The sequence below is a fragment of the Ceratina calcarata genome, unplaced genomic scaffold, assembly GCF_001652005.2.
Source record: "Ceratina calcarata isolate Rehan_Ccalc_2016 unplaced genomic scaffold, ASM165200v1 scaffold316, whole genome shotgun sequence".
In the NCBI taxonomy this organism is placed as follows: Eukaryota; Metazoa; Arthropoda; class Insecta; order Hymenoptera; family Apidae; genus Ceratina; species Ceratina calcarata.
In genome coordinates this window covers 52,906-80,289 of record NW_017154211.1, presented here as the reverse complement: position 1 = coordinate 80,289, position 27,384 = coordinate 52,906, and the positions used below count along the sequence as shown (strand labels likewise).

Genomic DNA, 27,384 nt, shown 5'->3' with positions numbered 1-27,384 from the left:
TCTTCGAGCAGCGTGTAGGAGCGGTACATCCCTAGCAGTCACGAAACAAGACCACCGATGCAGCTTTGGGTGAAATATCGATCGCCGCGCGCCGTGACAAACTACGGGTTTCGTGCTCTCGATGCCAAGACCAAGTAATTCGCATATTCGGTGTTGAATAGATTGAAACAAAAGCCCCGTTACATACACCGTCCCGGGAACCGTACGTTAACATAAGTCGGTCCATCCATCGATATCTCCTGAAACACCAGCCTCCCATTCAAATTTAATGTAATTATATTATACAACTATTTATATTTTTAATTATATAGTTTATAAAATATTATACGTTCAATATAAAAATAATAAAATTCTATTCATAATTAATTGCTTGGTATTTTCAATATTAAATTGTATTATTTAAGCTATTTAATTAGAATAATAATAATATATTATAAAGGACACAACGTATCTATAAAAATTCCAATACTAATTGAAAAAAATTACTGTCATGAAATTTTTTAACATTTACGTTTTATAATAACTCCTCCTTTGCATTACGTCTCATGACGAAATTATAAAATCGAGTCCCCGGGGAACGAAAGGTGTGCACACACGAGGTTAATTTACATTTATTAATTGGCATCAAAAGCGTTCGGTATTAGGGCAGAGAGACACGTGCACCTTCGAAGCGTAAGCTAAAGGTCTATATGTACACCAGCCACTAATGATCTTAATAATTGCTTCCAAAGCGTGGTTGGCTAGAGGAACGCGTCGATTAATTGGCCACAGCGTAAGAAGCGTTTCAAACTTGCAGGAAAGAATTTCAATTTCCATTCTCCGTCGAACGTTCCCAACATCTGGTCGAGATTGCGGCTGGCGCTGCAACGAGCTATCAGATGAAATTATACAGTAATAAAGATGATAAAACTTATGAAAGTGGAAGTGTAAATAAAATTGAATAAGGAAAAGAAGGACAGTGGGGTAGGTAGATAAAGATTAGGCTGATTAAAAGATGATGATCGTGTGCTATAAGAAAATTGTCTGCGATCTTTTAATAGTGAACGATCCTCACTGTTGTAATGTACATCATATATTATGAACGTTCGTCTGTTCTCATTCGATCGCCGCAAATGGCTCTTGAAACAGAGCGAGCTTTAGATAAAGCTGCACAAGCTCACTGCGAGGTAGCAAGGTCGGGCATAGAAGTCATTTAAAATTTATACCGCCGAGTTACATCGAACGTGTAGAATCCCGTACTGCAGCCCGAGATTGCTCGCTGTTTTTTTTTTGTAATAACAGAGATTGGAAGTGATAAGTATAATAAAGGATAGCATCGTCCTTATCGAGCAGACGAGCAAGTCTCCGGTATAGATTTCCTTAAAAAAAAGAAGAACGTGTTCTAGTTTAAAAAGCAGTACTATTCAGCCTGACACAACGATTTCCCAGATAGATTCAAATTGTTAGACAGATCTGAAGTTGAAAAATTGCAACAATTAAATTGCACGTTTGTCTGCGTAAAAAGAATTTGCACGAGGCAGTAAATATCAGACGCTTCCGTTTCGTTTTCGCGGAACGACGCTTGCTCTGCCATAAAACGGAGATAATGGCAGAATTCGGTGCATATGTTCGCCGATTCTTCATTCAAACCGTCCGTCTATAATTCACGCCGTTACGCCCGCTACGAGGCACAAACTTCTTCGAGCAGCGTGTAGGAGCGGTACATCCCTAGCAGTCACGAAACAAGACCACCGATGCAGCTTTGGGTGAAATATCGATCGCCGCGCGCCGTGACAAACTACGGGTTTCGTGCTCTCGATGCCAAGACCAAGTAATTCGCATATTCGGTGTTGAATAGATTGAAACAAAAGCCCCGTTACATACACCGTCCCGGGAACCGTACGTTAACATAAGTCGGTCCATCCATCGATATCTCCTGAAACACCAGCCTCCCATTCAAATTTAATGTAATTATATTATACAACTATTTATATTTTTAATTATATAGTTTATAAAATATTATACGTTCAATATAAAAATAATAAAATTCTATTCATAATTAATTGCTTGGTATTTTCAATATTAAATTGTATTATTTAAGCTATTTAATTAGAATAATAATAATATATTATAAAGGACACAACGTATCTATAAAAATTCCAATACTAATTGAAAAAAATTACTGTCATGAAATTTTTTAACATTTACGTTTTATAATAACTCCTCCTTTGCATTACGTCTCATGACGAAATTATAAAATCGAGTCCCCGGGGAACGAAAGGTGTGCACACACGAGGTTAATTTACATTTATTAATTGGCATCAAAAGCGTTCGGTATTAGGGCAGAGAGACACGTGCACCTTCGAAGCGTAAGCTAAAGGTCTATATGTACACCAGCCACTAATGATCTTAATAATTGCTTCCAAAGCGTGGTTGGCTAGAGGAACGCGTCGATTAATTGGCCACAGCGTAAGAAGCGTTTCAAACTTGCAGGAAAGAATTTCAATTTCCATTCTCCGTCGAACGTTCCCAACATCTGGTCGAGATTGCGGCTGGCGCCTCGCGGTCAAGTCTTACCCCATCGGCGCCATTAATCGTCGTTTTAATCGCGGCTCCGGGCGATTCAGAAATCGCAGGGTTGCAAGGTTAGACGAGAAATTGAATCAGTAACTCGCGCGAGATTTATTATCCAGACTCTCATTATATAACTGGACAAATTTTGACGTTTCCTTATGAAAGACTTAACGGGTTATTCCTCGGTGCCCCGCGTGCTGAATTCGAAGCAATTCAATCAGGGTGCCTACGCGTGTGAAGCTGAGTTTATTTCAGGTTTAGCCGATCTACGCTCGGGTCAGATTTCGCCGATGGCGAACAGACGATGGAACGGTGCCAATAAAATGAAAAAGGTCCGTTAATACGTCGTCGCGAAAGTAAAAGTCATTCCGGGAGAGCAAGCGTGGCCACGGCCGCGCGACAAATCATAGGAACCTTGCGTTAGTAGCGACGATTTCGCAGTTTCCAACGTGACCGTTCGGCGTTATCGGATGGAAACATTGTCCGTCTTATTTACTGAAAAATGTCCGTCGTTGCGGCTCGATCGGACGGGAAACTATCGGCTGGCTACTCCCTGGAGTTCGTTTAAGCCGCAAGAAAACTCGATAGCCGATGCAGTCGCGCGTGACGTCCGGCCCCCGAGAACCCGCTACCTCCCCTCCCAACCCCTCGAAGATTTATGATCAGGATGGATCGGCAGCTATTCGCTCGCCCGTTTCTTGCTCTGTTCGTCGTTAAGGGACGAGATCGTCCGAATATCGGGCGTTCACGCGATACGATTTCGGTGGATCTTTCATTAAAAGTCAGCCGGGCGATGTGAATGGAGGGACAAGGCATGGTACCTGCAATGAAAGGTGAAAGGCAACGCGATCATAGCGTCGCGCCGTGGCTCGTTAATTATTTGAACGAAATCGATTGGAACTGTCAGTCAGACTTAGAATGGGGAAGACGGCGGTCGTGGGTTTGAATATTAATTAGCCGACCGCTTGAATCGATGCCTTCCATTTGAATTTCATTGGGACTGCGTTAAACGCCTAGTTTGCGTTCCAGCTCTGATTCGAGGCGGATCGGAGATTTCTATTACACTGATTGAAGGGGCGAAAGTGGAAACTTATTGGATCGTTAGTTTCGCCTGTTCTTACTCAAACTGATACTTTTATGTATAGTATTATTGGCATTTGGCAAAACAATTTAAAATTTTAAGATACAGTATATAGCGCATAGTATATCATTATTTAACGTGGTTCTATTTAAGGACATATTGGCTATACAGTCACTCCCAAAAGTTTATGTACCTTAGACAGGAATTGATTTAAAATTTTCCAGGTAGCTTTTTAATAAGAATATTTATTTCGCCAAATCGAATAACAATTCACATAATTACTTGTAAAATATTTTACTTAACTGATTTAATTTGATTAAAAAAATCATAATTTGATTTTACGAACTATAGTTATTAAGGTTTTGGAAATTCTTAGTATGCAGATTCACTTGACTTCAAAATTTGAATAGAACCGCCTTGAAACCAGTAGCTAAATCAGACGAAATTGCGACAGTTCAATCAGTTCCAAATCAATTCGTCGGACAATCCGGGATGTGCAGGTCGCCTAAAATTCGAGGACCGAGGGACGGGAAAAAGGGTAAACGGCGTGGAACGTGTTGGGAAAGAACGAGCTGCAGGGTCGGTGAGGGGGGTGGGGGGCGGACGATAGGGCAAAAGCGCGAGAGAGAAAGATGGGGCGGACAGGGTGTGAGAAACTAATCGAGATTCTAATTGAGTTGCCGCGGTAATCGCATCTTCGTCGATAATTCCATGCCAGATAGAATATGTCCACAATTTGGTATCTCATATCCGTTAATTAAACTGAAAACTTCCGAACGAGAGGATGATGCGAACATCCTTGTCGCCTTTAGTCGATCAAGGAAAAGATTGGCTCCCTCGGTTAAGTAACGCAAGATGAAAAAGGAATCAAAAGAAAGAAAGCAACGGGTAAATGGAATTGCCTGCGAACAGGAAATTGAAAAAGGAATAATTGACTCCGAGCGGAGGGCATCGTGGAAGGAGTGGAAGATCGTATCGCGGTGATGAGGGTATGGCGTGCTCTACGCGAAATTTTAGTGGACCGGCAGGGATTCCGGGAATATGAAAGATTATAACTATGTGAAAAGGACTGAGAGTAGAAAAAAAACACACACACACACTATTATTTGATATTAAATTAAAAAATGCGAGAATCCAAAGTAAATGAAAATTCGTGAAATACTTGGCGAAATCTATCCATCGGATATATGAAATTCTTCAACAGTCCGGCTGCCGGGGCACGTTTTTACGTGACCAAGGGAGAAACAGAATCCTTCGCACGTCGAATCGCGAACGGTAAGAGAAGTTGTAACAAAACCTAAAGAAAATGCAGCGTTACATATAGAGAAGCATCATTCCAATTCACCATGTGCGTTCTTCTACTTCACGCATGGAATTCTTCGTTCGCTTTATCAAATTCCGAAACAACAGAGATAGTAACGTCTGTTCAAATATTTAAACAAACGTGCAGTGCACTTGAAGTTATTAAGACAATTCTAAAAAAGCGACAGACGAATAAAAATATATTATATCGTCTTATATATTTTCTATGTGGTACTTGGTTAAAAATAAATGAAAATTTCAATCGAGGGATTATCGACACTATAAATAAAATATTGTTGAAAATGAATATTTAATACGTACGAAGTTACAAACAATTGGTGGAAAGGTGCAGTAGTCACCCCGCAATGCGGGCTTTTACTTTCAGTCGGCCGAACGCGCCGCGTGCACGTGTGTCTTCTGATCGATCCCCGTGTTTTTCAGGCATCGCGAAACGCAGTCGAGTTTCAACCAGGAAGTCCCGTTACAGTTTCCTGCATCCGTTCCCAACGGGAGAAACGTGGAAGAAGAATTCTTGGGCGGGACGGCTCGGTCCCGTTTCAATCGATTAACCAACGTCGTGCACGCTGTCGAATTCGATTCGAGCGTTTCGTGGCCGTCCCGGATAGGAGTACTTTTTTACGGGTCCCGATTATACCGGAACCGCGTTTGCCGGAGCGCAGAGCTTCAACTGTGCTCGAGACCATCGGGCAATATCCAGTTTTTGACTTACGTCTCCCGGAGAGCTTCCCATCGCAGGGACTGTACTATTATGCAAATTGAACGATTACGTGAACGTTGTTGGAAATTCGGAAAGTTCGACCGGCGACTCGATTTTCGTTCAAGAGAGTTGAACGGATTATGTGCCTCAAGCTTGCATTACTTCTGATTTTCCTCGTCTTGCATGAAATGTAGTTTCATTCATTTTCATTAAATATGTGTAACAAATTAAAAATGTACATAGTCATGGTTATTGTTATAGAGAAAGAGACAGAGATAACGTTATTTAGAAGAAATCGTTGAAGGGCGATAATAAAACCAAATGTCCGGAAGCTGCGAAATTAAGATCGTGTTTCAGGGAATCGCGTGGGACGGGGAAGTTACTCGGAAAAATGAGAGGAAGCCAAGATATTTCACGGACACCGGCGGTAAAACTATAACGAAATCTTAGCGAGCTTGCGACTCAAATAAAATGAGTTAGGTATCCGCGACGGGTCGTACAAAACGAATTACGAACTCGCCGGAAGTTCCACGAGAGTCGGGGACGTCGAAGAATTGGAAAACGGAATCACTCGCCGTTTCTTCCTGCTCGTCGCGATTTCATCTCTCGCCGAACCGTCAGAAGCCGGAATATAAAACACCGCCTAAACAATTCTCAAAACTGGAATTCGAGTGTTCAAGTTAATTAGAATAATTAATATCAGGTAATTCAAGGGTTAATTTCAAGGTTTTATCCTAAAACAATTTCACGTCTTAGGCGAAAAATTTATCAATAATTTTAAACAGTCAATTTAGAGATTGAGTTTAGTTTTTCCTGGACTCATAGTTACGTAATGAAAATATGTTATTTAATGACTTTGTCAGAAACGCAAACAGCGGGTAGAAAAACGTGGGTGACAGTGCGTTTATTATTGGAACAAAGTGCTAATTTGATCGAAATCCGTTAGCGGATGTTTCGACACGGCCGAAACTCGGACGAAGTTCCTCCCATGGAACCAAGTTACGAGCCCGTCGTGGGCGTTCACGAGGGAAACGTTTGGCAATCGCGGTGAAGTTTGGTCCTTCCTAATCTACTTTCTTTCTCCTTCGTACGAACGATGCCTCTCGTTATTCAGGTGTCGGGAAACCAGCCATACCGGGTAACAAGAGAGAACAAACATTTGTCAAGGAATTGGTCACGGTAATTTGATTTAAATAGTCGTGTATGAAATAGTAGAAGCATCTGTCCGGAAGCATGGTAAAACGAGAAGCGAGGGAACTTTTAACTTTGATGTGCGACTGTCGTTGAGAGTAAAGTTTCTAAGAATACATCGAGACGTCAGCGTGGCTTGCAAGCGACAGCTATTCTCGTGATTTTTTTTTTTTTTCAAGAATTGAAGATCTGAAAAAGTATTTCCAACAGTATTTCAGTAAAACATTAGAAAGAGACGTTAAGAAATCCCGGAGGTATTTGAGAAAAATTTATTGACCCAAGTTTCCCTTTTTAATATTAAATATGTTTCTTGTCGAACGTCTGAAATTTTTCGAAGCACTTTGGAAACGTTGTTTATCATGGAAAATAAAGAAATTACTTAGTAATAATATATTAGTTTTTATCAAATGTCGTTTGAATCAGTTGATTTTTGCCTTCCTAAACAACTTCTACCAAATTTTCCCATTTCCCTGGCTCGCGCTATACTACGATGATCACGGCGTAGCTCGCATGCGGATGCATGTGCCGATGGTCGGCAACGCGTGCGCAGTGGCGGCGTGTCGCCAGACAGCTCGCCGCTACGGGTGCATCTCGCGGCAGTTCGCAGTCGTCTTCTAAAGCAAGCTCATTAGTCGTTCAGCATTCGGCCGGGACACCTTTTCGTGGATCACGCCAGACCGTTCGTCCGCCTCGTGTCCCGTCCAACTCGGCACGACACCTGGCCCTTTTCTTTCTGTTTCCCCACCGAAAATACACAGAACACACGCTCCGTTTTCCCTAACCGCTCGGCGGCGACTAACCTCGTCCCCTTTCATTCATTTTCTAATCAACCGACGAAGAGCCAGAACAAGATCACCAGTTAAGTTTAAGCGGGACGATTCACCTGGAAGTCGAACAGTCGTTCGTCCCGCGAGGGGATGCGACGAAGCTCGATGGGCTCTCGTGCACGTGCCAGTTGACTCACAAGGAGCGTCGAACTCGATACTACGACCACGCGCTCCTTTCCTCCTTACTACTATCGACGCTGAAAAATGCTGGTCCCGCCAGAAATCGTTCGTTTCTAATTAATAACGGAGTGTCACGTCGCCCAATGGTATCGTCGAGGTTCCTCGATTAGGCGATTCGCCGTGTATCGCTGAGAGATCGGAGAGGTATCGGGGTTGAACGCATCGATCCGGGACAGTGGGGAACAGCGAGCGAGGGATTCAGGGACGCGGATCGATCAGGTGAACCACGCAGAGGTGCACGTAGGTCGGGGCGAAGGCGGGACTCGGGTGGTCCGGGGTCGTCGACACAACGACGCGACGCCGACGGTGCGGAACGGGCAGGACGAGAACGTGCACCCACTCGGCCGATGGTCGAAACGACGTCGACCCAACGGTTCACGGCGATCAAGCTCCCGATGTTGCAGCCACCGTCTCCGCTGCTGGAGATGGCCTCACTGCGTCTGCCGGACCCCGAAGAGTTCGACGTCGACACGCGCCGCAAGAATAATAATGGAAACGTACTGGCGACAACGATCTCGTCCATGCCGCAGGCGACCGGGACCTTCCTCCAGATGAGGAACGACCTGGGCGACTATCTGAACAATCTGATCGTCGAGGCGATCACGACGAACCCGAGGACGTCGGTCGAGGAGCACAGTGGCCTGTTGAACGCCAGCAAGACGAACCTCTCGGTCGGCGAACAGATACCCGACCGTCTCTACAGACACAGCATGGCGATGTCCGCGGTGTATTGTGTCGCTTACGTTCTCGTATTTGTCGTCGGTCTGATCGGGAACAGTTTTGTCATCGCCGTGGTGTACCGGTCGCCTCGCATGAGGACTGTTACCAACTTCTTCATCGTCAACCTAGCGGTGGCCGACGTCCTTGTCATCGTGTTCTGCCTGCCTGCGACCCTGATGAGCAACATCTTTGTCCGTGAGTAACACAACGATCGATTCCCCCGCTCATAGAGCAACGCTCTTTTTATTGCCCGCGGTTTCATACACGTCCATGCGTGCGTGGCACGATTTTCGAAAACCGTGAGATGTACAGAATTTTTAGAAACAGAAAGAGGGCGTCTGGGTTTTGTAAAAGATCAAAAGATCCTTAAATATTTATTATATAATTCAGGTAACGTGTCACGATCTGTTATTCGAAATCTCGATATTCTCGTCATAATTTCGATCTGCATAGTACGGTGCGAAATTTACTTCGTAAATTGCTTTACAAGCTATTGTATCTCGTTACATTCTCATGAACATTCAATCCGATCGCATACGATTCGAATCAGTAGGAGAATATCGCATAACGAATGGAGCCCGGTGCTTGCCTATCGATCTCGGGTATTGATCATGCGTGATCGGTTGTAACGGCCGGGGGGCAGAGGCGCGAGAAAACGCGAAAATGGGATCGAAGGCGATTAAAGGGGCGGCAGGGCGCGAGCGATTCGTTCGTTCGGGTTTCGATTTGTCGTTGCAGGGCCTCCACTCCAAAGTCCCAGAGAGAAAGAGAGAGAGAGAACTAGCGAGCGAGCGAGCGCGAGCATTCTCAGGGCTGGAGGGGGCGCGCGAAGGGGTTGGTTCCCTTGGCGGTACCGGAATCGATCCCTTCTGTGATTCTCTCTCCTCGACGCCGTGTTCACGCTCGATGCACCGAGCGTATCGCGATTCCGCTATCGCACACACAGGGGCCGACAGCTTCATCTCGAGTAACTGCGGATAAATTATTCGATAATGGAATCGCGCGAAATTCACCGGCAGCCCGCCGCTCCCCTCGCTACCCCCCCTGCTTTATTCAAGGAGGAAGAGCGGAGTCCGGGATTCTTTTCAATTTCCCTTTGGCTCGCGCTACGAGCTGCGATTCGAAAGAGAGTTCAATTCGCCGAGGCGCGATGATCGTCATAATGACGATGAATTAAACGGGTCAGTTAATTCTGTCTGCGAAGGATAACGAGCAGTTATGAGTTAGTACGTATCATCAGACACAATTAACTGGATATAGTTACGTGCCATACCGGCTGTAACTAGTTCATCTAATTATAATACTTCCAACTGTGTAAAAAAATGACAGTCACTTCGTAATGGTAGGCAGTAAAATTTTTTTTTTTTTTGTAATACGGAAGTCTGTCCTTCGTGGATAAGGAGTAGCTAGCAAGGAGGAATCGTTCGCATCGATCATTCTTTTTCGTTTCGCGCGGGCCATTACTGCGTTGTATCGACTTTACTGCTCGCGTCGGGGGCGTAATGCTGTCGCTGCCGGCATTAAAGGTTATTGAAACGCGATAAGATCATCCCTGTTTCCCGTTTCAGTAGAAAATGACGGATCACTGTTTTTACGGCGTGATTTACCATCAATGCATTATTCGTGCTGTCAGCCAGTTCTCCGTTCTCCTGCTGGCATTCGCAGTTCAAGTTTTTTTTTTTTTTTTCAATTTCCTTATAACGGGTATGAGGCCGTCATCGCGAAATCCAATATATTTTCGTTATCCTGATGAGGAACGAATGGTCTCGCCTAGACAATCGAATGGGACGAAGCATATCGATTGCCTCCTACTTCGTTCTGTTATATTCGTACGTCGAGGAATTCGATTAAGTTCGAGATTGATAGAAATCTCTGTATGAAAAGTTGGAGAAATTGATCTCTTTAGATGAAGTCTGCTCGCGTCTGGCCGCGGATCGTCGAGGTCACGGCAGAGGTACCGTGCTCGACCGTGAGCCTCCAGACTCCTCGAAACAGACAATTGTCAGCGCGTTGCATGACTAACGACGTCATTAGCACGCACTCGCGTAACGCGTCTCGACTGTATTTCTCGAGGAATTCAAGTGTCCCGTACGAAACGGATAGAACATGCAACACGCCAAAGCGATTTTATTTCTCATCTTGTAAAAGTTACGGCGGATAAAGAGGTAAAAGTATTGCTCGGAGAGAGGAGTACGTATTTTTCTTGTACAATAGTTCGTTTCACAATTTTTTGGGTCTCTGGAGTGTCTGAGGATTCTCTGAGATTCAATAGATTTAGGATCTTTAGTATAGTTTTCAGCGTGCGTGTTTCGTCTAATCAAAATTCTAAATCTGAAATAATAAATTTCTTTGCCAACTTCCGTTTGTTATTCGAAACGAGTGATGTCCGAAATATTCATTAGTAAACTTCAACGGGGAGGCACACGCGAGGTAGACAAAAGAGTGAACAATTTGGTAAAATGGCTATTCTTCCGCACTCGACTATCGTGGAATAACCTTCTGACCCAGTTCGGTAGTTCCATTGGAAACAGAGGAAAAAAAAAAAGGAAAACTTTGTTAATTACTAATATTTGAGGTCCGTTTGCGCGAAAGAAAATTAATAAAAACTCGACGTTGCTCGGTTCAGAATTGCCGGGGGAAACAAAAACAGACGATAATGATGCGAACACGTGGGCCTGAGCCGCCCACGCACTGCCGCCCGTACGTACTACAAATGATTACGGGAGCATGAAAAAATGATTCGCCTAAGCGCCGTCGTGAAAATGACCAAGCTCTGAGAAAGGCAAAAGTTCGCTCCGTTAATAGATGCCTTTTAGACATGAAATATTAAGTAAATCAACGTATTTTAATCGTATTGGTGGAATCAATAGAGAGATAGAGACGGGGAGCGAGAGACGAGCTAAATAAAGTATCATTTTACGCCTACTAGAGAATTTCTAAAGGGAACGTGGACACCTACATAGATCTCTTTCTGACGAGTTATTAAAAATGTTTTAAATACTTAGTGAATAAAAATACATTTCACATGATACTGTGACATTTTCTAGCTTCCTTTATTCTGCGTGCGACTGAAGTTTCATTTTATAAAGTGAATTTATACTAAGAATGACCAGGGCTTGAAATTCAGTGAACAAAAGCTTTAGAAATTCTGCGAAGAAGAAAGTTCTCAAATCGAGCGAATCTATTCCGTCAAGCAATCCTTCCTATTGATCACATTACACACGGTCCGCACGATTTTATTTATATGTTTTAAACTAGGACATCGTTGCCAGTGGCCGTCGTCGTTTCCTACCGTCTGGAACAGAATCTGGTGCACGAAGGGTTTTTTAATTAAACGGTAAAACGACGACGAATTCTTGACTAATTTATTTAGAAAATTGCTGGCTGCTGCGAGACTGCCAAGTTTCTCGTCCTTCGATCAGTCTGTGGCTCGCGTTGATCCAATTACCAAAACGAGTAGCATGGTGGCTCGTCAGGAGTATATCCTCTCTTCAGGAAGCCATGAATTTGCCAAGATTGCTTTCTTCGTTTCATATTTTTCCATTCGTAATTCATAACTTTACTCACTTAAATGGTGAAACAGGAAATGGTATAGTTCGGAGCTTCCTTGACAAAAACTCGATCCTTCTATATAAACAGTGTGACAAAATTCGCCGAGGCTCCCTCTGTTTGTTCTCAGGAAGAAAACGAAAGTCTATAACGAAATTGAACTTGTCTCCTCGGCTGGTGTTTTTGTCGTGAGCGGTGGGACGGTAAGAACTTTTTCTTCTTCCTTCCTGAAATGATTGTTCCCCGGCAGGAAGAAGAAGTTTCGCCCGACACCGGAACGACTTTTGCGCTCGAAACTGTGCACGCTGTTTTTCCCGTGTCTTTGCCCGGTAATTTATTGCCCAGTCCTCGGGTGCTGCGGTTCGGCCGCCGCTTATTTAGTAGAAGCGTTTGTCAGATTCGAGTGACTCGCCTCTTTGCCGTAACTGATTTAAGGGGACTTTATTTGCGAGCGAGTCTTTCTTTCTGAAATTAATTGGCACCGAGTTTAAATCCCGGTTTCCTTGGACTCAATGCTCGACGTACAGTCGACGAGTTAATTGACAAGATCATCGTGTTATTAAAAATAAATGGTTTCATTCGTTTTTGCTCGTAACGATTTCTGGGAATGCGATCTCGTTTGACAATAATACGGGTTTCTCCCGTCGATAATCGTACCGCGAGTTCACCGCGTCGACGGGTGAACGGCAACGCATCGGACTCGTTACTTTTCCACGAACAGTGTTTCATCGTGTTATTATGCACTGATCAATAGTCAAAGGCAAGAGTTGACCGATATCGTTGCAACGTAATCGCGGCCGATTACACAGCGCGGAACGGGGCTAGCCTACCCCGTTCCCGATCCGCTCGCCCCCGCCGCGAGTCGCGGTTATAACGTAATTATAGCGAGCTTCCGCGGATTTGCATAGTTTTCTAAACCGGCGACCGCGAGCCCGGGCTTTGAAATTGCGTTTCGAGCACCCTTCCGGCCGAGAGGCCAGCTTTCGAGTGCAGTTACCGGAAGTCCCGGGACCGCCTTTTTCCACGGATGTTTGCGGGACAGAACGGTTTTCGAAAAAAGAAAACAAAAATCGTAACAACGAAAGATCACCGAACTAAACGCGCGTTTATGAGCCGTTTTTATTGCCACTCGTCGACGCGCCCGATAAGAACGTCGGACATTCATTCCGGCTGGGTGTTTCCCCAAACTTCGTCGCAATCGAGTTTCGTAAACTTTAATCGTGCTCGTCGTTGCGTTAACTTACGAAGATGATAGCCGGTGGAATATATTCCTCCTCTGCGAATAGTACGGCCGTGAGACTCGCAGGAACGAACGGTAAAATTTCGTTATCAAGAATGGTAGAAGGGAGTATTGGAATTCTAAAAGGTTCCTCGCTGCGTCCAAGTTACTGATGCCTAAAGTTATAACGAGATTATTCAAGTTGTAACTAGATTAGCGGAGTAATAGGACAGTAACTTGAACGCAATGCGAATTGCGTTCAGTAACCCGTTATTGATTCGCCAGCCACGTTAATGATCTTTTACATTAGACTTCTATCAAGTTTGCAACAACAGTTGCTTATTTTGCAAATAATAATCAAGGTTTAAGAATCATTGAATAGAATTCTTGTAACTAATTTTATTACAATAATTGTTACAAGCCGAAAATTCGGCATGCTCTCATTAATTCAAGACTATAAGTACAATTAATTTGCGTTTGACCTAGTGAACAGGCGTGCATGTATGGGAACGCCAATGCACGGGTAAGCGATCGCGAGCGTCGAAATCAGCCCAGTCGTGGTCCGACGATCGACCCTGCGCGCGGGTAATTCGATTTGCCGTGTCGTTAGTCTAGAATCCCGAGATCGCTGCCAATTTCCATTTCAAAGCGGACGAGTCGCGCCGAGCGCTGGTGCACCTGCACCTGCACCTGCACGCCTACACTCACTCACTCGAAGTTGCCGGAGAACATGGACGCGCTGCGCTGCATCCGCTTTCAAGGCTGAATAATCACGCGCTGCCCCTGGAAAATCGTTCTCCTAGTTTTTTTTCCGTTCCTTTTTGTTTCCGGCGAACTTTCTGCGAAATCGAAATTATGTCACCGATCGACGATTCGATCGATCGCATTTTATTAACACTGCTAATACAGCTAAGTACGTGTAAATTACTGAGAGGAGAAAATATGTTGATCGCTTAATAATTGAACGCGTCGCTTCGTCTCCGATCGAGCGGGTCGCCAAGAAAGTTTTAATAGAAAATTCAACGACCCTTTTCTGTCAAACTTTAATTGATGCAAAGATTGATTATCCGGCCGAATATAATAGGCGAGAAAGAATTGAATCGGTGAATGCAGTCACCCCGTTTTTAAGCCTAGAATTCTTGTCCCGGTATCGATCCCGAGATTTGTGTATACTTATTGGTACCTGGGTGCTTTAAGCCCGGTTTTATCGAAGAAGCACTTGTCCATGTCATGACCTTCTCTCTTTTGTTCGATTCAGGGTCCACGCGGGCGGAGTGCTCGAGTACAAGTGTTATCCTATTTCAGTGGCTTAATCGTCCACACCCGAAAGAGTAAACCAAAGAGCCACCCAATTAAGTAGCACCGCAAACACGAGACTGTCGTCCCATCTTTTCTCGGAAAACCAATCCAAGCGCATTTCTTTCCCGTCACAGAATTTCTTTCTAAGAAAAGACTCGATGCCAAATCTAGTTTCCGGATACTGGCATTTACCTAGTTTTATCTTTTGTGATCGTTTTCCTGCCAGTCCTTCGTGTTTATAATCTAACGTTCCGTGAGGTACGAAACAAATCGGCGAAACTGCAGTTTATTAATCAAAGTCACTTCTGCCGCCGGTTATCTCTTATCTTCCGGATTTAGTGGAAGCTTTGTTCAAATAGAAACGTCAGAGATGTCCACGAGATTATCTGCAAATCCCAGATTGCATTTAAATAAGATTGTCCACCTAATCGAGAACCTAAACACTTTTGTATCAAATTTTTATCCATTCCTGTTGTGCAATAGTGTTCCCAGCTGATAAACGATATTTTTTAAAAAGTAATTAGTAAATGCTTATTAATTCGCTGGTATGCAACTGTCGAACGAAGATCGATAACGAAATTATAATCTCGCTTGCACGAGCTACCCTGCAAAAGTTTTATCAATAATATTACAGCGTAATCCGGGCAGAAACTCAATCTGATCGTGGCATTAGGGGCAGCTGCTCGGAAGCGTTTCTTCATCATGCTTTCGGGGCGGGTTACAAACTGTTTCAATGAAGTGCACCTCCGTGGATCCTCGGCTCCGTTAATTCAAGGTCGTTTTTGCGTCGCGGCCCGGCGATACGTCCGCGCGGGCGTGGGGATACCGGAGTTGGCCACGGCCGTGTAAATCACGGCTCGAACCGGATGTCCGGCCAGTGTAAATTCCTCCGCCGCCCGGGCGCGTAATCCTCTTTCAATCCGCATTTAAATATACTTTGCCCGATCATTACGCTCGGCGGGAATGAAGCGAGGGGGTGCAATTTATTCCCGGTCTCGCTTTTCCGCGGCGCACTTTTTTCCGACCGTCCCGCTACCCCCACTGCGCTGTTGTCACGTAATTGTTCCCGGGTAGAAGAAGCGTGTTCCCCGGATCCGTGAGCGCGGGGATCCGAGCGAGATTAAAATTGATCCTGCAGTAATGGACTGCGCTACTGCCGTTTCGTACCGTGCGATTTGATTGTTGTTTAACTGGTAATGGAATTGATAGAGACAATGATATCGCGCGGGAAAAAAGCGAAGTAAAAAATATGCGGGGGACGCGACGGCTGCCGGGGCTGTAAGGAACGTTTCAGATTTGCCTGCGAACGAGGTCAAGGCTGTTGGAGCACATACATTATTTCGCCGGTATAATTTCCCGTTACATATACACTCTCGTAACATTTTAACATCCCTCCCTCGCGGCAATGCACTTGCAGCAAGTGGTCTCTTAATCTCGTTCTCACGATACTCAAGATGACGGTGCGATCGATTTATCTTTACTGATCTTTCGACAGAAACCGCTCGTCCCGATAATCGTCCGATTCTCCGTTGAACAAAGCAAAAGATATAACGAACTCGGCTCGGTTGTTCAACGTGGAATTAATTCGGACTTGACTCAAACACTTCAAATATTGTATAAATATTTGTATTGCGGGAACGTTTCAAAATTCTGACGCGTTCGGTGCCGATCTGAAGAAGTTTGACGTAATTCTTCGCCGTCGACGTTTGCTCAAAAATATTGTCATTCGCTGGGACGATCATCAGAATCGTTGGAGGAAATATCAATATCTCTCGGGTGTGTTATCTTTCATTATTCAAAACGCGAACGTTCCGCGCCAGCCACCGTGAAATCAATCACGGTCTTTTCTCTGTCTTATACGGCGAACGCGACTTTTAGTGCCTGGATAAAAATCTGTTCGCCAGCTTTTGATCATTACCGGGCTTCTCTAGAGCGCGATTTTTCATTAATCCTACACAGTCAGCCGCAGAAGATTCCCCAGCTGTTTCGAGCAACTGTTACAACCTCTGGGAACTTCCTTGATCCGTCTATCGAACGACGTTTTCCATTTCGAGGTAAATTCTTTTCGAGCTCGGCCCCGGCTCGTTCCCGGGGCAAACGGGCCGCAAAAAAACTACGGAGAAGAGAAGCGCGTCGGGTTAGGGGAAATGGGGGTGGCGAGGAGCGGTAAAAGGGAGCGAGAGAACGAGTCAGATTAATTGTTGCGATCGATGCGCCGATAATTAGGTCGTGGAATCGGCGATAAATCGCTGGCCTCCGACGAAACATTGCGAGGAAACCGACCGAAATGCAGCTGCGGATGATTATGCAAGGGGGAAAGGTGATGTAGCGAAAAGGTTTTGGCGCACACGACCCCCTCGCGCCCCCCGTACCTAATTAATTGGAAATCATTCTTATAACTCGGATTTCTACAATCGATATTGACTTTCAGTTTAGGTCCGGGAATCTCCTCGAATACGGGATCCGTTTGACGATGCGTTTTGAGGAAACGTGATTGAACACGCGAGTAGATCGGATATTTAATTGAATATGATAAAGGGGATTAATTCTGACAGTTTCACGGGAATTATTCTCGGTCTCTGTTAATTTCCATTAAACAGATCGAGTCTTTTCGGTTCAGTCTCGGTCCTTTGTCACTGCATCGTAAGAAGCGAACGGATGTAGCTATTTATATTTAAGGGATTAAATTTTGCCGTGATAGTCGCCTGTCACGAGAGCCAGAATTCCTAACTTTGTTGTATGCACGTACTCGAGATCTGTTTCACGAATTTACGGGCCGAGGAACCGTTTCCAAGATGCATGCGATATTTTCGTGGGTGTCGGACAGAAAATTTTTCACACAATTCAACGATATATTACTTAAACTTAAAAAAAGTTTTCCTATCAATTGCCTTATCAATTCTTTCTGTTCATACGTGATTGCACTGGATAGATATTTACGTCGTGTTTAATTCTGAATATCAGCGAGTGGAATTTATCTGAAAATGTTTTCGCGGCGCAGAGCCGAATTTTACCGTGCAAATCGTTGAACGAGCGTCGAAACTGCAACGCACCCTCTACAGAGGCGCAGCCGTGCACGGCAAACCGTAGGTCGTGGGTCGTAGATAGGACGCCGCGGCGCGCCGCGCCGGGTTCAACGTGTATACGTATACGTGCCGTACGCCTCCGCACACGCAGACAAGGGGTGAGTGTATCGAGTGCGCTGGCTGCACGGGGTGAACGCCCCGAGGTGACCGCGTCCCGCACCCGCCAACCTGCAACGCTTCCGTGAGTCTCCTTCGGAAATTGGAGCTCGGTTCCACTGTGCCAGCAGCCTCCTCCTGCGCTTCGATCCCAACCCTACCAGACAACCCTTTCTAGACGCCTCCTGACACAGAACGTTCCACCGTTAACGTCCACTGTTTATCAACAGTCCTGGCCACTTGTCAAACCTCCGCTCCGACTGCATTTGTTATCTCGTCGGATTATTTTTTTATTTAATCCGACTTACCTTAAAACCCATCCATGGTGCTTCTGTTTTAATAGTATTCTTTATTATTTTACCAATGATACTTTCATAATAAAAGTGAATAAATCTCGGATTTAATAAAGACTTAGAGAATTAATATAATATTTATTAAAGTACTCCGGTATCGCCTGAGGTTCTTTAATAACGGGAAGAGAAATACTTGGTTAATTCTCTTATACGTTTTATTAAATTAGGCGAGGTATTTCGACGCATAACAACATTAAAATGTCGTTGATGCGAGGTAACTAAATGTTGCCTGAATGTCAAGCCCGGTATTTTATAATGCGTCCATTATTTCATGAAAATTCAAGGGCTTCGCCTTGAATTAATGAACGAACCTTTCCCCAGCGTAATTGTTTTCTTTATGAAAGAACTTATTATAACATCCTCATAGGATTTTTCTTAGGGAAATATACTTTGCCCAGGAGACTCACGAGTCAATCAGTTTTGACAAATAAAATTTATCTAGTTATAAAATACGTCCGTTCCCATATTTTAGCTGTTTCGCACGAATCTGAGGATTTATAAATAATAATATTTTATGCTTCTTCCATATTTAACAACTTTTAATGCAATGCAAACGTTCCGTCGCTCTGAAACTATAAATAAGAACAGCTGACTCCTCGATTATCAGACGATCTGTTATACAGTCATGGAGCAACAATTCCTTTGTATCCCCATTAGGAAAATTTCCACCATTAAAGTCAGAAGTATATGAATTCGCGAAGGATGGTCTCGACTCGCGGAAGTTCGCGCGGCGAGGGTACGCCGAGACAAGCGCTCGTTAATTTTACGTTTCGCCGCTTGATATTCGAAACGAGCATGGGGACCCGATTAGGAGGTGGGGAGGCTTTCTCCCGGCCTTGTCCGTGACAGCGTTCCTTCGACAAAAGCCGGCTTAAAGAGCCGCCACACGAATTACCAGGCCATTGTTCGCCCGGGCTCACAAACGAACCGAGCAATTTTCAATTATCTCGATCCGTACTTTGCTTCTTTCGGGGCCGGCGAGCATCGATAACCCTTAAAAAACTGATTGGAAACTAATAATTTCGAAGCCGTTCCTCGATCGATTTTATCTCGCCAAGAAATAAAAAAAAAAGAGAGAGCTGGAAAAGGAGGCTAACTCATTTTAGTTTCGAGATTTCAATCATCATCGTGACTGGGCTTCCGCGGGACGGAACAAAAGCGGCCCCCGGTATTTATTGGAAGTCGCTGGTTTGATAAGTCCCGAGGAGCCCGGAGGAAGCTTTTGTACAGTTGTTATGTTCTTAAGCTTCTCGTTTCCCCGCTTTTGTTCCCCGAGCTGAGTTTCGTCGTTAAATGTGAGATATTGATTCTAAAGTATTGTTCAGAACGAAGGTACTCCGAGTAATTATCTGATATGTTCGATCAGCTAACAAGAGTTTTCGGGTCGTACGACTTTGGCAACAGAGAAACGAGCGGATTTCCTGTTAAGACGGGACTCATTTTAAGCATGTACTTACAAATGGAACACTGTTTGAATCAGAACTCACAAATGAACCACTGTTCGTGCTCCATACATGGATTATAATCATTTCTGACAAATTCGTAGATTTATAACAGAATAATGGATCTGAGGCAAAGTACGATTTCCACTTTCAAACGTTCCCGAGTAAAATATGATATTTCTATATTAACGAACGAGTAGGAATTCACGGATTTACAATAATGCGTTACATGAGAGAAAAACAGGACAAAGAGAGTGTGTCAAATCTGAAATGGCGAAGAATCGTGACATTATTCCTCAAACATGACCGCAATTAAAGCGAAAGGTTTTCGAACGAGCGGGTGGTTCGCCCAGTCAGAATCCCGTGATAAATCATCGACCCTGACACATATAACGGGCCATACACGCTGGAATATGTGCCAGCGCACACGAACGGGCACGGTCATGGATGCATTCGCACGGGTTCGTAGTACACGGACGCAGCGCCGGCACATGGAAACCGCCTATGCGCCTGTATCCTTTTGTATACACAGGCACGCATGAAACACGGACGAGTTCCGTTCGCATGTGCCGGTTGAACGTGTCTATTTAGTCTGCCTTTGTCACGGGCACCGTTAACCGTCACATGCTCTGTGCACGCTTAATTACACGTTATTGCGCTTCACGGGACGCAGTTAAGTTTTCCCTCGGCCGTTGTGTCCAGCGCGAGACCGGCGACGTCGTGTTCGTCCGTTCGGGTCCAACACGTCGACACGCAGTAATCCAGATTTCGTCTACGAAACCGATAGACAACGCGCCTCGCGTCGCGTCGGGAACAGGAACGCTGTCCCTAGCAACCGGACGGTAGTCCTGCCACGCTGTGCCTACCGTCCGACATATCCTCGATCTTCACTACTTGCCACCGACCGTCACCGACACGGTTCCTAGCTAGACGCCGCACGAAACGATTCGCGACTGAAGTTGGTTAAGTATGGTTCTTCAGAAATATTCACGGATAATACGGATGGAAATTTGCGAGCACTGGAAAGACAAAGTCGCATTCAGACCGTAATCTCTGTACTTACTTTCAAGGTCTTGAACTCGTTTTGAACGAAGTTACTTTTTTTTTCAAATTCAGGTCAAAAGGATAGGTATCTGTACAGCCGGATGAAATGATACACGCGTAACGAGCTGCACGATGTGCGATATTCAGAAATATGTATTAATAATGTTCATTCTAAGATTTGCATTTAACGTTCTGTTAAATTGTCAAAAGCAAATATTATTAATGTTTCAACGCTGGGATGGTTGGATTTTGACAACATCAATAAAATGCCAAATAAGCATACGTAACTCGTTAAATATCGAAATTAGAAGGAGAACAACTTTTATTTGAAGCATTTTTCGAAATTTTGAGGAAAAAAATTTTTTGTCAGCGTCAATACTTAATTAGATATTTCCTTCTATACTTTTTAGCACGTAACTATTTATTATTAGCATTATTCTTCCGACGTCTGATTTCTTTTTAATTATAGGAAATGCGTTTTTCTAAGGTACATAAACTTTTGGGATTGACTGTATAACCAATACATCCTTAAATTACGAATACGAATAAAAAGTCGTTAGGATTAATTGGTGTGACACGAATATTGAAACAGTGGAATTAATATGCCTCCAGTTATTTCTGGCGGACAATCGAGAATCATAATCGATGGTGAATTAATCGAGCAAGTTTTCTCGTTTACCGGTCGACCAGGGAAACATGAAAACTTGCTATGGAACCGTACTCGCACGCGACGCGGAGAGTTGACACCGCCGCTTAATATTCCGGCCTCCACCGATTTGAGTCAGCTTAAATTCACTTCGACCGTGTAGAACTTTTCTCGTTAGATCGAACAACTTTTTTCCGCTCTCCCGAATTCCACGGTTGGATTCGGAAACCTGGTTGCCTATCGGAGGGACGGAAGATGAAGACGACCGAGCGGCGCCGAAATGTTTCTTCAGCTGGGAACGGAATTGTATGCACAACTGGCACCGCGTCGCGGCAATGAACGCGCGCGTGTTTACGAATACCCGATCGAATAATTGGAATATTATCAGCGACACAATGGGCTCGGTTATTCAATGTAAATGTACTCTAGTTCGTCAACAAGTTTTATCTCGCGTTTGGTTAAGCGTCAGGCACATAGTAATACTATAAATTATTGAGTAAAATCCAAATGAAAATCCTAGTTCAATTTTTACGTATTTTATCGTCTGTACTAAGTTTCACTGACGATTTTTCAGGCGCACTGATGGGTAGATTAAAATTTGCATTCGATTTATAAGATCAGGATAATAAAGATGGAAGGGTAGGTTGTAACTTTGTCTGACCTATACCGACTACTTCCACTTACCATGAACGAAACATTCAAGAGTCTTTTGCATAAATAATCTCATGCTAAAACGATTGAATAGAAATTGATTGAAGGGTAAGAAACGATAATTTATAACAGAATAACTAAACACTGTTACACGTGGCAGTATGAGACACCATTTTCTCTTCGGGACATACCGCAGTTTAGTGTTTCATTTTATTCGTCACGTCGAAAGGACATAATTTGTTCTTGCATATTTTCACGATTGTTGCAAGGGCAGTAAACTATAAAAAAGATTTAAAATCCTATAGCCTGTGTTGGACTTGTTGACCCATCGTTCACATTTTATTGTCAACCTGCTCTTCGTGGCAATCACTGCCAACAGCAATAAAGCCATTGTTTCGAAAGTAATTACCGAAATTAAAGGCGAACTCGACAGCACGTGCGACGCAGGCATGGAATTTCCCTTAACAGAGATTCTCACAAAGAGTTTGGACATCCTAACTCAGATTCAGGTAAATGTTGATCCGGAAGAAAACGACAAAATTCAGAACAGGTTTAAACATCTGTCAAAATCACTGATTGGTTTTCTGGTTAACGTTTGCGGAAGAAATTACGATAAAACGAAAGTTACAGTCGAAGGAACAGACATAGCATGGTTTTAAATTGTAATATTCCTCAGATACTTGAAATCGATACCTTTTTAATACTAGAATTACTAAACCAGTAAAAATAACTGGTGTTGAATGGAGAAATGCATGTACAAAAAAAGTAGATAGCTCTAGTGTTAACGACACCTCTTGCTGTTTTTATGGCATCCAGGCTTATGTACGAATAACCAGAATTACCATACTTAATTAATTATTTGAACATATATCAATCAGTAGCTTATGGATTTCATTAAACGATATTCGAGTATTGTTAATTTTCCTAAAATGCCATAATGTAATCATTCCTGATAAATCTCTACGATTTATTGTCGCGCTACAAAAGGGTTGAATTAATTCGTCAACCCCAGGCCCGTGCCAGGCCGAGGCGTAGCAGTTAATTAACCGCCCCATTCTCTTCCCTCTTCGTTCTGCTATGAAACGGATTTAACGTGGTACGAGGTACGCGATTATCCGTGCGTTATTTCACGCACCGACGCGGCGCGTCGCGCCGCGGTACAATATCTTCGCTGCCGGCCGCAAAAACGGGGACGGGGTGAACCCCGTGTTGATTTAACCTTGACACAAGTCGCGCCAAAAATCAAGCGTGCCCGCGGATCGTTAAAAGACAGGCGGAAGGGGGCGTAGGGGGATGGGGGTGGATGGAGGTAGACGGTGGGGGCGGGATTCGAAATGAAATTCAGCGGTAAGATAAAAATTCTTGCGGCAGGTGCGCCGCGCGCTGCGCAACGAAACGGATCGATCGATTAGATTAATTGTCCCCTGTTGTTTCTGCTCACCCTGTTCCGTCCGAATCTGGCTCTCGATATTATCTCGTAACAAATCATTTAATGTCCGCTTTAGATTCGTTCTATAAACTGAAGTAATTATTCAGTATATGCAAACGGTATGCACAATCCACAGGTTAATATTATATCAGCAAACTTGCATATAATCGAAATAGGAATATTTGCAAAACATTCAGATTTATGTTTTAAACATAAGAGTATTGTACAATTTTATTATGAACTAATTATCGTGTACAGAATTCGCAATTTATGATATAGAAATGTTTCATGAACAAAAACCATAAGTCATGGAACTTTAATACCAATGCATTCTCTTAGTGGGTGATTGGGATGAAATCCAAGAATATTTTTATGTGAAATATAGAGAAATATATAAAAACACGTTTCAAACCAATAGGGTGTGAATTATAAAAAGTCTACGAATAAGAAGAATTATTGAAACTATTTTCACTCGTTTTAAATCCAGTAATTATTCATAATAATGTTGTTTGCTTTACAAGTATACCTTAGGACTTCGGAGTATATAAGAAAACTATTGTCCTTTCGTTACGAATACATAAATCCCTTATCAGATTCTTGCGAACATACAAACGCTTTCTCTTTACATATGTACGATAGTGAGATTATATCCTAGAACTTAATTCTCTATCAAACGACACTCTAAAGAACGTGTAAGATTCGAAACAGCAAACCCGAAATCGACTTATACGATTCCGAAGCCGTCAGTTTCTGCTTATCCTTCTGTCACACCTCGTTACATGGTAAGGGAGGAACGAGTACGAGACGGGGTGCGTGCGTGCGCGCGCCCCTGGTAAAATTTCAAGAGTTCCGCGCATCGGTAACCTGACCCGTACCGAGATCCATATAACCTGCGTTCGTGTCAAGGCGAAAGGGGCCAACACTCTCGGCTGACCTACATCAGCCGATCGCGCTCCTACCCCTTGCACTGGCTCGCCTCGCCGTTACCCACCTGCACCCTTTCGCGATCAACCCCCTGCGACCCTGGATTCCAATCTCTCCCCACCAACAACGGTGTGTATTCGCCGGATAGAAACGCGTTGGCATCCCTTTCGTTAGCTTGTTACGGGCGTCGAGTAATTAATTGACAGGGGATGGTAGTTGTTTGAGATGGTCTCGGGGTAATTTGAAAGGACAGCAACGACGTAGAAGGGCGGTTTTAGATGGATAGTTCTGGACGGCGAGGGTATAATTTGTGGAGGGTTTTGGGGATAGATGGAGAGGAAGCGCAAGTTCATGAAGCTGTCTTGGGAGAAGTATGATGGTGCGGGTTGTTCTTATCACCTTACGGTGGCAACTAGGAGTCAAGGACAATTAATGTTGGCTCGCTGCAGCTGACTTACTATCCGATCCTTTCGTGTTTCTAATAAATTTGAAACTCCTCCACTCTTGCTTTCATGTAACAACTAGCTATTCGATTAATTCGTCGCGTTCGTTTCATTTTTATAAAAAAATTTCCTTACACGACAGTGCATAAATTTTTGCAGAGTGCATTTTTTTTCATGGGTACGAAGTATAGTAAAATCTGAACCGTCAGGAGCTCAACCCGTTATTCTAAGAGGGAACGGAATCGTGAAAGCGGTTGTTTAACAAAAGGGGATTCGCGTGTTGCGTGTGGAAGGAAAATTGCAGCCGGTTCGTGGGATATGCACGATGTGTCGTGCGTCGACAGACCGACACGGGAGTGTTGGCACTGTTCCTACAGATGTATTAACTAGGTCAGCGTTCCAGTTGTCGGGGGTGACGGTGGGTCGCGACCGGACGGAGACGGGGGCAGGTGCGGCGGCGGCGGTGGCGGCGGCGGCGGCGTGGTCACCGGGGCGAGTTCACCTGAGGACTCTGTGTCGCTCGGTGGCCCGCGTATATAACGTTTTTCGATCGAACGAACATCTTCTTGAAAGGCATCCGCCGTAATATCAGCCATCAATTTCCAACAGACCTATAAAGCCACCCGATAGACGTCGAAATGTTCAAGGAAAACCACTGTTATGGATTCGAGAAGTCCGTTTCGCTTCGAGACGCGTTCCCTCGGTCACATTCTTAATTCTCGACGGTAAACACTCTCGAGATTCGGCGAATCGATCCATCTTCGAAACCGCATCCTCCGTCAACATTTTTATGGACACTTTAAACGAATGAAATCCGAAGATAAATCTCGCGCATGCATATATTGAGTAACCCTGATATCGGTAGATATTCCGCTGCTTTCTATCTATTGTGCCTATTGCCACGATAAAGATCTATTCAACGCTCCGAGAGCAGCGCGGAACTCTTTCGCGGCGATTACACGGCTGGAGATCAGGTCTTTTCGTGGCCGCGGCATTCAGTCCCGGAAAGCCTACCCTCTCGTTCGGCTCGGCGATGGAAAAAGGCAACGAGCCGGCACGGCCCGCGTGCATACCTATCTCGGATATTCATTAAAGCGGATTAATTAAATTATCCGCGCGACATCGCGTCAGCTACAGCGAAATTACGACGCATTATTCCCGGTGCAGAACGACGCTCCGTAATCCGTATATATCCGATTGGCAAGTGGGACTGTCTTAAGAGATTCTTTTCAAGCAGGGAAGAGAGACAGAGGGATTCTTGAATCGCGATGGAAGCCGGGGCGGAGGACACCCTCCCGGGCGGGCAGGTAACCCGCGATGAACGAAGTAAAACTGGCAGACAGAGACATGGCCCAGTTCGGACTTGGCCCGTCCAAGGTCGTGCCTCGCGAAAAGATAATTACGTATTTAGGTCAGACAGACGGATATCTGCACGGTTCGGCCATGATACAGATAGTAGGCAGAACTCGTCGTGCATATACCGCATGTATCATTCGCCTATTAATTCTGATACGGTGAATATTTTGCCACGATCTTCGAGCCCGCACCGCCTACGACGGACACGTATACGCGCACACATACCTACGGCTACGACTCCGAGCCTGGATGGTAATTGAAGTTCAAATTTATATGCGCGAGGCCTGAAACGCGGCTTCGAGTTCGCTAGAGCTATTGAACCGTTACATGCGTGATTCACCGCTACCAGCGGACGAGAAAGCAATAAGCCGGCGATGATTGTAGTGAATATAATTGTTCGATTCTTCGCTGAGGTATTGAAGAATTAAATGAGGCACGTGGCTAGCATACTTCGAGCATGTGAATTTGTTATAAGGAGAATTATGTTTAGATTAAACCAGAATGATTTTCATATTAAAGGATCAATCGAGGCCAAGGATAGTCGACCATTGCCTGCTCTGTTCATTTCTATTATTAAAGAAAAGTATTTCACCGAAGATGCAAACATGCATCTTCGGTTTAATAGTTGATCGATCGTTAGTTAGACTGTGAGCCGCGTCGGAAGTCCTGCGAGTTTCAGCCAGAAATCTTCATTTCCGCGAGGAGAAAAACTGTTAGGCGAGGCGATCGCGGACTGTGACATTCTCGCAGCTCGAACTACAGTTCTCGAGTCGCAATGTAATTTCCCCTTAGACTTCCCCGATCGGCGGTCGCGGTGGCTTTCAAGGTCTGGCTGCGGCTTCCCTTTTGCGAACAGGTTCCCTGGGAAAATCTACCGAAAGCTCGCCATCGACATTCGCAGCGGACAACTTGACGACTTTTGCGGCTGCTCGAGGGTTGTACCACGCTACGATCCCGGTTGCATCGTTTCGTACGACATTGTTTCCTAGCTACCAGCGGGAACCGTGGACCGTCTGGTCAAGGACACGCATAAATCCGTCACGCAGGACGGTGACAATAAATCGAATTTGTGAATTTACTTAGTTTAAACGATGATGGATGTGTTCGCTTCGGGTTGAGGTCGTTCGATGGAGCTCTTCCAATTTTTGTTCCCAATTTAACAGGTTGTTGGTGAACTTAGAAATAGGGGATTTAAATCTGTCAGAGGACTTAAAGTGGCTCACGAAAATATTTGAATATACATTTAAATAGTGAACGAAATATTGTGAATTAAAC

General features: G+C 44.3%; 1 protein-coding gene across 1 annotated transcript in view; it reads left to right on the top strand.

Moving 5' to 3' along the window:
* Positions 1 to 7,455: 7,455 nt before the first annotated feature.
* SIFR (SIFamide receptor) overlaps positions 7,456 to 27,384 on the top strand; it is a 67,061-nt gene continuing 47,132 nt past the window's right edge. The window contains exon 1 of the mRNA XM_018023965.2: positions 7,456 to 8,767. Coding sequence (XP_017879454.1) covers positions 8,200 to 8,767 — 568 coding nt within the window. The 5' untranslated portion in view covers positions 7,456 to 8,199. The remainder of the gene's footprint in view (positions 8,768 to 27,384) is intronic.